The 11,790-nt window shown below is 42.8% G+C and overlaps 1 protein-coding gene across 1 annotated transcript in view; it reads left to right on the plus strand.

Annotated features, from left to right (window-relative positions):
- Window positions 1-11,790, plus strand: part of MYCBP2 (MYC binding protein 2) — a 284,541-nt gene that overhangs the window by 247,382 nt on the left and 25,369 nt on the right. The window contains exons 63-71 of the mRNA XM_004711247.4: window positions 1,882-2,042; window positions 3,036-3,192; window positions 3,379-3,603; window positions 5,527-5,592; window positions 7,022-7,261; window positions 7,538-7,636; window positions 8,819-8,899; window positions 9,976-10,242; window positions 10,883-11,166. Coding sequence (XP_004711304.1) covers window positions 1,882-2,042; window positions 3,036-3,192; window positions 3,379-3,603; window positions 5,527-5,592; window positions 7,022-7,261; window positions 7,538-7,636; window positions 8,819-8,899; window positions 9,976-10,242; window positions 10,883-11,166 — 1,580 coding nt within the window. The remainder of the gene's footprint in view (window positions 1-1,881; window positions 2,043-3,035; window positions 3,193-3,378; window positions 3,604-5,526; window positions 5,593-7,021; window positions 7,262-7,537; window positions 7,637-8,818; window positions 8,900-9,975; window positions 10,243-10,882; window positions 11,167-11,790) is intronic.

Consider the following 11,790-nt stretch of genomic DNA (forward strand, 5'->3'; position numbering starts at 1 on the left):
ATACAGGGTACATCAGAATCTAAGCAGACTGTGCTTATCACTGGTAGTTTCGTTGTTTCTAAATGACCACAATTGTTCCTAAAATTCTAGGGGAAAAGGCAAGCCCAAAAGCCACTAAAGAAGCAAAAGCCTAGAGGTTGATAGCCCCCAGCTCTATTTTTCATCTAGTGTTTAAGAAGAAAAATACAAAAACAGCATTTTTAAGTAGGAATATTGTACTTCAAACACACAGTCCAAAAAACCCCCCAGAAACACAAAGAACAAAACAAACCCATTGCTACGCCTGTGATGACTCCCAGCAGCCCTCTAGAACAAAGAAGAGCTGCTCCGTAATTTTCCAAAACTGTACATCTTTACAGACACCGACTGCCTTGGTGTTCTCCTGTGGAGCTACTAGTGGGTTCAAACTGCCGACCTTTCAGTTAGCATATGAGCACTTAGTCCTGCACCACCCTGAAGGTACAAACTAATAGGTGGACCTTGGTCTCTCCTGTTTGTGAACATCTACTCTCAGATCTAGTGAACTGGCCACCACGGGGCTGGAGTCCCACAGTGGCACAATGGGCTGGAACTGCAAAGCTTCCACCCCATTTGACTGAGCGCGTGCTGAGCCCGCCGAAGAGTCCCTGCACCCCCTGTGTGTGCCCGGTCTCACACCACTACTCCCCTGTCTCTCCATGTGGTCGCCCACCAAGGTCTGGGCTGTTTGTGCTTTCTATGGGAAAACACAGCTAATTTGCTCTTGCTAAGATACCAATTTTAACTAATCACTCTACTTGGATCTGTTTCTTGATATTAAGCAGACTCCTTTCTGCTGAGATTTGAAGTACTATATTAGTCTTCTTTTGTAATTGTTAGTCCACAGATAATATCATTAACAGGGCCATCTGGCTGAGGGCATGACAGGAGAATGAAATCTAACCCCTGCTTCTATCTACAAATCATGGTCCATCTGCTAAAAAGAAGTAGAGTTTTTATTCCCCTAGTTTGTACTAAAATGCCATATAGACTAGTGGTAACCCCAACTTCAAAGGACATGTTATGTTTCTCATGTGTAAACACAAACATGCACCCATATACATGTATATAAATACATGCACATGTATAGGCATATATTTGCATATACCTGCAGGTGTTTATATGGGGCCCTGATGGCATAGTGGTAATACATTGGGCTGCTAATCAAAAGGTCAGCTGTTCAAAACTACCAGTTGCTTCATGAGAGAAAGATGAGATTTTCTACTCCCATAAGAAGTTAGTCTCCTTTACAAAATTGATGTATGTATGGATTGTGATAAGAGTTGTATGAGCCCCTAATAAAATGATTAAAAAAAAAAAAGAAGTTAGTCTCAGACATTCACAGGAACAGTCGGAACTGGCTTGATGGCAATGAGTTTGGTTGTGGTTTTGTAGGTATTTATATACATAATAAGTATTGTGCATGTATATATGCATATATGTAAATGTGTTTACCTTTACACGTGTGCTCATACATACATGAGATACGGATTTGTCCTACCAATAGATTTGTGATTACACTAGAATCTATGTGTTCATGTGGCCTTTATTTCCTTGGTGATTATGAATAGCCTTCTGATTCTTGTTCCTAAAAATAATAATACAAACAAAATTAGTTCATCTCACTGGAAGTCTGGTTTGGACTATGACTTACCATATATACACTTGTATAAGCCGAGTTTTTCAGCACATTTTTTAATGCAGTTTTATGGTAAAATTAGGTGCAGCGGCTGATATTTGGGTTGGGTTATACTTGAGTATATCCGGCATTTTTGTTACACAAATATCTTTTAAAAAATCAGAATCTAAGCAGCTCTTTGTGGAGAAGGCAGCCTGAACCTTAGCCTTCACCTTTTATTCCAGGAGAAGGATACCCGCGTGTGTGAGCACCCCCTCTCAGACATAGTGATCGCCGGGGAAGCCGCGCACCCGCTGCCACACACCTTCCACCGCTTGCTGCAGACCATCTCCGACCTCATGATGTCCCTCCCCAGTGGCAGCTCACTACAGCAGATGGCCCTACGGTAGTTCTCTATCAAGTACTTGGGCACACCGGAGAAGAGAGTTTGTGGAGTGCTGAGCATACAAAATGCTTGAAAGACCTTTTTAAGTCTTGGGCTGCATGGAATTCTGAAATTGTGTACTCAGTGCCTCCCTCCTTGCTGTCAGCATTTGTAATCAAACGCCCTCTTGTCTCACACCTGTTTGCCCCTCTGTAAAACACAAGTGTAGTTACTTTGAGATAATGTTGATAAGTTGCCACTTTTCATAAGTTGGGTAAATTTTCACTGTCTATAGCAGTCTCTCATTCCCCCTCTGCTACGTGATAGCACCTACCTCAGTGCCGCCTGGGAGTAGGAGTAAGTGTCACCAAAACCGAGAGGGAGAATGGATGCTGAGGGACAGAAGGGAAGAGGCGGTGCTGGACGTAAAAGAACCCCAGGGAGAACGGATCGTGTGTGCACAGCTCCCTCCGGGGCCTCACGAACCTGACACTGGAGCAGAGCAGCCTGAGATTGGGCATGTCTTTTACAATGGGAACCTTGTCTTTAGCTCCTCAGATTAGCCCACACCTTGTAGAAGGAATTTCACTATTGATTGTGTAAAGAAATAGGTTGGTGGACGTGCCTTCCTATGACCTTAGATATAAAGCAGAAGGAAGGTTTTTTTCCCCTAAAATGTTTTTTAAGCATAAAATGTCTTATACCTAGATATAATTATAAAATTAAAATATCCATTACCTTTTCTTGTTTGGGTACCCTTGTTCTTCATGGACCCAATAAGTATGCTCAAAATAGACTTAATGTTCCTTATAGTTTACCATCCTCCAAAAAAACTGGATTTGTTGGGGGGGTGGGGAATACTAGCAAAAGTTTTGTTTCCTGGTGATTTTTTGTTTTGTTTTTAACCCCAAGCATTAAGATTGTTTAAAATGTTAGCTTAATATTTCTTAAAATAATAGCTTTTTCCAGAATTTGTGGGAAAGAATAATTTCAAGTACTGTGTATGCTTTTCAGATGCTGGAGTCTCAAATTCAAGCAATCCGACCACCAGTTCCTCCACCAAAGCAACGTCTTTCATCACATTAACAATATTTTGTCAAAATCAGATGATGGAGATAGTGAAGAGAGTTTTAGCATCAGTATACAGTCTGGCTTTGAAGCGATGAGTCAGGTCAGTTTGTAGCTGCTGTTATCTTGTTGACTCTGCTGATATTAATTGAAGGAAAAGCTCTAAGTTGCCCAGAAACAATTTGAGTCTGTCATGCATACTTGTATTTTCTTCTGTCTGCTTTTTTTAAATTTCGTGAATACTTTCCCTTTGAGTATTACTATAATTATGAGTGTTTGCTCTTGGCAGGAATCATGCATTGTAATGTGCTTGAAGGACTTAACCAGCATTGTCGACATTAAAACATCAAGCCGACCTGCCATGATTGGCAGTTTGACTGATGGCTCCACAGAAACCTTTTGGGAATCAGGAGATGAGGATAAAAACAAAACCAAGAACATCACCATCAACTGTGTCAAAGGAATCAACGCCCGCTATGTGTCTGTCCATGTGGACAATTCCCGCGATCTCGGAGTAAGGCCTGAGGAAGCTGTGTTTGTGGTCCTGAGTCCTCTTCCCAGGGCTTCAGTGAGCACACACCCATTTGTAGTTTAGCAGAAAGGTCTCTCTTCTCTTACTGTATAAACCAAGCTTTTTTTTTTTTTGGCATCCCCAAGATGAATCTTCAGTCTAAAAATAGAAAAATATGTTTAGGGGTTCTCCAAAATACAAACTCCAGAAATGTAATTTGATTATAAATCTGTCATAGCTACTGCTAAGCAACAAGACATACCTGCTTTATGATTTTCTACCTCCATACTCTTGTTCAAGCTATTCCCTTGGCGTAGAAACCCTATTAAACTCTCTCAGAATCTAACACGTTCTCTAAAACCCAACAGAAAAATCCTCTACCTAGTATAAAATTTACTATAAAAATTACTCTTTCCTTCCTCTGGACTTACATTATTACTCTTGAAATTAGTACTCTCGGACTTAAGCTGTTATTAGATTACAATTTCTACGTCTCGCCTCCCAGCCCCATGGGAGGAAAAAAGCTGAATGAGCCTAGGTACTCAGAATTTGCTTCTCCGGCCTAGTCGCCTTCAGTGGGACTCAGTGTTCTTGCATGCCACGCACAGCACGGGGGCTCGTCTGTCTTACTGAGGGTGATGAAGAGAAAGCCCGACAACTGCATCCCTAAAAGTGTCAGCCAGGAAAACCGCGGAGTGGTTCCTACTCTGTAACACACACGGGGTCACTGTGAGTCGGAACCGGCTGGACAACAACAGATTTGGTTTAGTTCGGGTTTAGAAGCCAAGAAGGAAATTGCGCCAACTACCAGCCCTTTTATTCTTTTACCAGTCCCAGGGACGGACACTTCCCATCTGAAAGGTGGCGACTTGCTGGCAGATACATTGCTGAGCTGCTCGTGTCCCCTGTGTGTGTTTCCTTCCCTGAGAGAAGCCGGAGGGTGAGGGCGGGTGGCAGAGCCTCCGGATGCAGTGCCCACCACAGCAGTGGTCTCTGCAGTCAGAGCACTGCTCAAGTCCACAGCCCTCCCCCAACTCTTGTCCTTCCCCTAGTGTCGAATCAGAAAAGGGACTCGGCTGATACCTAATCTGCTTATTTCTTCTTCAGGTGGAAGGGTTCCAACTGGTGCAACTAGTTTATCTTACTGGACAGTGTAATGTGTTGGAGCATTTTTTTCTTGGCTACAACTCACTGTTCAGTCCAGAGCCATCTTTGTTTCACGGTACATGTGAAGCCTGGATGCAGTGTCCCTCAAAACCGTGCTTGCCATTAATTTGGCATTTTCCCTTTTCTCAAAGCAGGTGATCCCAGCAGTATTCATTTTAAGCATCCCTGTGTGCTAGCAGTCCTTCTTTCCTTCTAAGACACGACCTCGAAGTTATACGAGGGAGCTTCAGAAAGTTCAAAGAAAAAATGGGATCGAAAGATAGTGAAATTTTTCCACAAACATTTTGAACCCCCTTGTATATATGCATCCTGGAGGCATCAGTAACTCTGTGTTCCCCAATTTTCCCACCACTGTGGGCAGTGAAGCACGCACTCCTTTGGGGGAACGTTGGTCTCAGCCTTACAGCAAGCTGCTTTCCAAGGGGTTGATGTGTTAATCTCTTTCTTTCACTTTGTGTAAAGCCACTCAACCTGAAGATCTCTGGCTGTCCTGCCAGTGTGACTCGTTCCAGTACTCACAATGCTTTCACTTTGTACTCCTTGCTACTTATCTTGTGGAAGTGGGGGTCCCAGGGAGGAAGTGGGAAGAGTGGGGGCACATGGAGGGGACTGCCACTGACAGCGTGATGCACAGTGTATATAAATTGTTGAGTGGAAAACTGATCTCTCTGAGCATACACCCAAACTACAATGAAAGGTAAACAGAACTTCCTAAGCCACGAGCACTACATACTAACTCTTTTGAATTGTCTATTTTAGAATAAAGTTACCTCAATGACCTTCTTAACCGGCAAAGTAGTAGAAGATTTGTGCAGAATCAAGCAGGTAAATGTCCTCACATGTTTTACGGGAAGCATTTCTTCTTATGTCTCTTGTGAGGAATTTGGGGAAATAGTCCTAAAGATAGTGCTTGCTTATGCTAAGTGCTCTTTTTAGATAGGCAGACATTTATTAAATCAATATTAATTTGAATGACCATATAAATAACGTAGAGACCTTCAGTCATTTCTTAGTTGTCAAATTATGTCCAATAAAAATGATCATGAACTATTTCATACTATATTGAAACTTGCTCCTTGAAAAAATGTATGTCCTACCATAGTGAATGATGGGGGGAGTGCGGAGTGGAGACCCAAAGCCCATTAGTAGGCCACTGGAGATCCCCTTGCAGAGGGGTCTCAGGGAGGAGATGAGCCAGTCAGGGTGCGATGTAGCAACGATGAAAAATACAACTTTCCTCTAGTTCCTAAATGTTTCCTACCCGCTCCTACTATCATGACACGAATTCTACCTTGCAATCTGGCTAGACCAGAGGGTGTACACTGGTATAGATAGGAACCTGGAAATCCAGGGAATCCAGGGCATATGAGCCCTACAGGACCAGTGGTGTGAGTGGCGATACTGGGAGGGTAGAGGGAGAGTGGGTAGGAAAGAGGGAACTGATTACAAGGAAATATATGTGACCTCCTCTCTGGGGGACGGACAACCGAAAAGTGGGTGAAGGGAGACGTCGGACAGGTCAAGATATGACAAAATAACAATTTATAAATTATCAAGGGCTCATGAGGGAGGGGGGGGGAAGAGGACCTAATGCCAGGGGCTTGAGTGGAGAGGAAATGTTTTGAGAATGATGAAGGCAATGAATGTACAAATGCACTTTACACAATTGAGGTATGTATGGATTGTGATAAGAGATGTATGAGCCCCTAATAAAATGATTTAAAAAAATAATAAAACCTAAAAAAAAAAGAAAAAATGTATGTCTTCCATAAAATATCACAAAATAAGGACACCCAAGGGTGAAGTTACACATTCTATAGTTTGTCTTCAACAGCAAAGACATTAAAGAACTGCACACCCCAAGTCTGCATCTCTTAAATGATGCTTTCATATGAAAATATACAAAAGCGGATTCGTTGCTGCTCCTCGCAGGGCCCCACTCAGGGCAATAGAGGGGAGTGTACAGTCACGGGAGTGGTTTGTGGGGGCTTCACCGACAAGCTTCTGCTGGGAAGCAGTCAACTAGTCTGGCCTGGATTTTAATCCTGTGCCCCATGACTTACCTTTTCCTGCCTTAGCCTCAGTTGTGTCCTCTGTGTAACCATACAAATACCAGTCCTCACAAGGCTTCAATCAGATCATCGATGTGAGTGACGGGGCAAATGTAATGGGCTTGTTGTCCCTGCAGCTAAGTGGAGGGTGGTGGTGAACGCAGCACAGCTGTGTCAGCCCCTCTCCCCTTGTACCCTGCCAGGTGGATGTGGACTCCAGGCACATTGGCTGGGTCACAAGTGAGCTTCCAGGAGGCGATAACCACATCATCAAAATTGAACTGAAGGGCCCAGAAAACACACTGAGAGTTCGACAAGTGAAAGTGCTGGGCTGGAAGGATGGAGAGAGCACTAAGATTGCTGGCCAGATCTCGGCCAGTGTGGCCCAGCAGAGAAACTGTGAAGCGGAGACCCTGCGAGTGTTCCGACTGATCACATCTCAAGTGAGCATCCTCCCTGCTGATCCTCACCACAGAGGATAAACTGAAATGCTATCAGTTAAAGCTGTCTAGCGAGATAGAAAAGAGCCTTCCCCTCGCTCTAAGGCTCTGTGTTCCACTGGGCATTTGTAGTTCAGAGAAAGAGTGATTGATGTATGTCAGACTCGGTAGATTAATATACTAAAAACTGCAACATCTACTGCAGGTGAGGCCCCTGGTTTTCACTATGGTGACTTCCTGTCCTTTCTTTCTCATGTTCTTGTGCGTGCGCCTCACCAGGTATTTGGAAAGCTCATCTCGGGAGATGCTGAGCCCACCCCAGAACAGGAGGAGAAGGCCCTGCTGTCATCACCTGAAGGAGAGGAAAAAGTATACAATGTATTTACTTGTATTCTAGAGATTTCGCCTCTCTCTCAAGTCCTTCCCTTTATTCAGGAAAATAACAAGAGTGATGTGACTTTCCTGGGTATGCAGTTCCTATTTGATTTCTTTAATTAAGGAAGAAAACAGAGGAACTCAGTAAAAGTAGTGCCCTACTTGTTAATATGTACTCTAGCTGGTTGATCCATGCCCTGGACTGTTGTGTTCAAATGTGAACGTGTGTGAAATTAACATAGTCCTGTACTGTGCTGCCTGCCCACCACCACTTACTCTTCTTCCTCCCCGTCTAACCCGTCCCTCATAGTCCAGCCCCAAATGCCTGAGTTCTCCATGGACCATCCTTCTGTGTACTTCCAGAGTTCTGTCTCTTCTAAACTCCATGTGTCTGCTCGTGGGTTCTCTTTTGCTGCACTTAGTTATATGTGTGATTCATCTCTTCCACTGAGCACTAGGCCCTTGAGGACCAAGTGGTACGTGCCTGGCGTGCATTTCTGTTCACCTTGGTATAAGCACCACATATTCAGTAAATTCTTAAGGAAAGAGCTGCTCTTGGAATTCCTTCTAAAATCCATTGCTTTACTTACTTGCTCTAAACTGGCACTCTAAGAGGAAACCTCATTCATCTCCAAAGAGAAGCCCAGCCGACTACTCTACGTGTTCATTTGTTTTAGCTGTTACTCTTAATCATCTTTGTAGTCATTTGAAAGGTCAGTTGACAAAAACCTACCAATTACTGATTTAGCCTATCTCAGTCATCCCCATTTGGTGTGATTTTTTAATCAAGCGTTATTTTCTTGAGTTGCTCTTCTCACAACTGAATGTAGCAGCATGGGAACAAGTCATGGTCCCACGTTGCAGATAGCGTCAGAGTGACTCGGTGGGCTAGATTAATGAAGTCCATGAACAGACAGCATGCATCTGTCTGGATTCTTAAGTTCTGGAATTTTCTTCTTTTTTTATTTAAATTTTATTCTTCTTATAATCACTTTGGTTGACGCTGCTTTCTTCAAACTTTATCCATTGTTTCTTTATTATAGATTTCAACTCCTGTATGTTTCATCTTATAAAAATATCTGCATAATTGTTTCTGTATGTTTCTGCAAATTGTTCACTTTGAAATGCCAAACATCCATTTTACTGAAGGAGCCACTTCATTTCTGTTTCTTTTTCTACTTAAAGGCAACATCCGATGCTGACCTGAAAGAACACATGGTTGGAATTATATTCAGCAGAAGTAAACTGACCAACTTACAAAAACAGGTTAGTTAATAGCCATTTCATTGTCTTCTGCAGGGTGTTTCTGTTTTGTTTATCATTTGTTTAGGGTTTGCTATTGGTCCCAAGGTTTCTAGAGGCTTTTTTCGGCTACCCCAATGATTGGTCCTGCTGGACCAGGACGTGTCTTCCCTGTTCAGCAAGGATTGAGTGTGTGGACATCCTTGCATCACTTTCGAGAGTTTGCCTGCATGTGAGCTTTCTTAACTTACTGCTCAAGGTTGCTTCTCAGGTTCAGGTAGATTATTTTATTTTAGTGCCTAATATCCGTCTCTGTCAGACTACATTTGCATTATCTGTGTTCTGTCTCTCACTGTTTTTGTTCATTCATTGTGGTTGCTAGCTGAGCGATTACCATAGGTAGTAACTGAAGTAGTGTTAGTAATTTTAAATACAAGGGGTGGGCAACCAGCACCACATTGCTCCTACAATGGGCTGCCCGGCTAATACTAAAAAGCCTTGAAAATGAAAACAAAATGTTGATTTACTTTTCTACGCTAATAAATCTTTCCTAAAATGACAGCGTCAAGTTACTTGCGCCTTATCATCTTTGTGAAAAATTTCATAGTTTATTCGACACTGCCTGTTGTAATTTCTATTACATTGTGACTGTCATTGATTATAAAACTCATTATATATGGGAATGTTAAATAGAAAAAAATAGGCCTTAACGAGTGAAAAAAATAGGGCAGTTGGTTTTATTTGACGTAAATCGTAGATGATCAGTGTTTAGATAGTGTTTAATTATTCTGATTTTTAGTGTTGCTGGTGTTAAGTGAGAAAAGCGAAGAGTCAGATTGGCACAAACTGAGCGGAAAGGTAAAAGGTGGAGCATCAGCGTACACTGTTGTCTTGCTTTTCAGTGATCTCTTCCTGTCGAGTTGACTGTGACTCAACAGTAACCCGACAGGGCAGAGGCGAGCAGAGCCCTGTAGGGTGGTACTGTTTCCACACCTGCCACATCTTTTCTCCTGTGGAACAGCTGGTGGGTGGGTTTGAACCATTGACCTTTTTGGTTAACCTCCAAGCTCTGACAGTTTTTGTGCGTTGTCTTAAAATAGGTGTGCGCGCACATCGTCCAGGCGATTCGCATGGAGGCCACCAGGGTGCGTGAAGAGTGGGAGCATGCCATATCAAGCAAAGAAAATGCCAACTCTCAGCCGAACGACGAAGACGCCTCCTCCGATGCTTACTGCTTCGAGCTGCTGTCCATGGTTCTGGCGCTGAGCGGCTCCAACGTCGGCCGGCAGTACCTGGCGCAGCAGCTCACTCTGCTGCAGGACCTCTTTTCCCTGCTGCACACAGCCTCGCCTAGAGTCCAGAGACAGGTAATTGGCCACGCCATTTATCCTTCAGCTTGCTCTGTTACTTGAAAGTCACACCAGCAAAGTAGGGTACACCTTAGGGTATAGATAGCTATTTTGTTTTCTTAAGCTTTGTTCTTAGCCTATATTTATTTTAACAGACTTCCCTGCTTGGGGGCAGTGGTGAGACAGGGGTTGAGGATAAGACCGCTCGGAGGCGGTGTTCAGAATCTAAGCAGAACCTTGGAAAGACCCACCTTTTTTGACTCATTATTAAAATAGTAATATTATTAATAATATTAAAATAAGTTACATTTCACTAATGTGTTGCAATAAAGAGTTTTCTGACTACCGGTTGCCTTGATACCATGAAATCATGCAATTTTGTTGTTGTTGTTAGGTGCCGTTGAATGTGTTCTGACTCACAGCGCTTCTGTGTATCAGACCATTTAGTCCTGACCAGATTTTTTATTTTAAGCTTCCCTCTTTTTGGCTTTAGTCCTGCAGTGATACGGACCACTCCAGGAATTAAAAATAGTGTTTAAATCATATCTCTGCTTCTCAGAGCATTGGAAGTCATCAGTTGGCAGCGAGACATTGACTACATGAAGCTTTAAAACATCCCGTTTAAAAGGGAAGTTTCTCCCCTTATGTTCCTTAACAGGTGACTTCCTTACTAAGGCGAGTTTTGCCAGAAGTAACCCCAAGTCGGCTGGCCAGCATCATCGGTGTGAAATCCCTCCCCCCGGCAGATATCAGTGACATCATCCATTCAACAGAGAAAGGAGACTGGAATAAGCTCGGGATCTTGGACATGTTTCTAGGGTGCATTGCCAAAGCACTCACCGTTCAGCTGAAAGCCAAAGGAACCACCATCACCGGAACGGCAGGCACCACCGTGGGAAAAGGAGTTACAACAGTTACCCTGCCAATGATTTTTAACTCCAGGTGGGTCACGGCCTTGGTTTTAGTACAGGAAAGAACAGGGTCAGCTCACGCTGAAAAATCCAGACACGATTTCAAATCCTACTGTTGGCTTGCTTATTCATCTAATTGAATCCTAAGACAACTGGTACATCTATAAAAGGGAATATATACAGTAAGTATGATGTTCCCAGTAAGTGTGCTGTATATATGATGTTGGAATAATTAGAGATCCCCTTAGGAAAAAATTTGACCCCTGCCTCATACCATATTCAAAATAAGCTTCATATCAATTAAAGCTTTATGTAAATAAATTTTAAGTCTGTTCTATGGCATATTAGAGGAGAACACATTTGGTATGTTTAATATGGATATTCTGCTAGGAAAAAAGGAAAACACCAAATGAACTAAATACTAATGTGCTCAGTGTTGCAGTTGATTTCCAGCCTGGCCTAAACTTCTTGTTATTACTATGTGGCAACTGATCAACAGACTGCCCTTTGAATAGCACTATTCTAGAAGATGGATGAGCCAGAAGTAGCCTGTAAACAGAATACGTGAAAAGGATCACAAATCTGAATAACTACTCTGGGTATTGAAAAGATTGGTTTCGGATAATGCTCTGATCATTTCTTTTTCTTTTAAAAA

Source organism: Echinops telfairi, unplaced genomic scaffold, assembly GCF_000313985.2.
Source record: "Echinops telfairi isolate 266 unplaced genomic scaffold, ASM31398v2 ScPeMD7_11;HRSCAF=52, whole genome shotgun sequence".
NCBI classification, from domain to species: domain Eukaryota; kingdom Metazoa; phylum Chordata; class Mammalia; order Afrosoricida; family Tenrecidae; genus Echinops; species Echinops telfairi.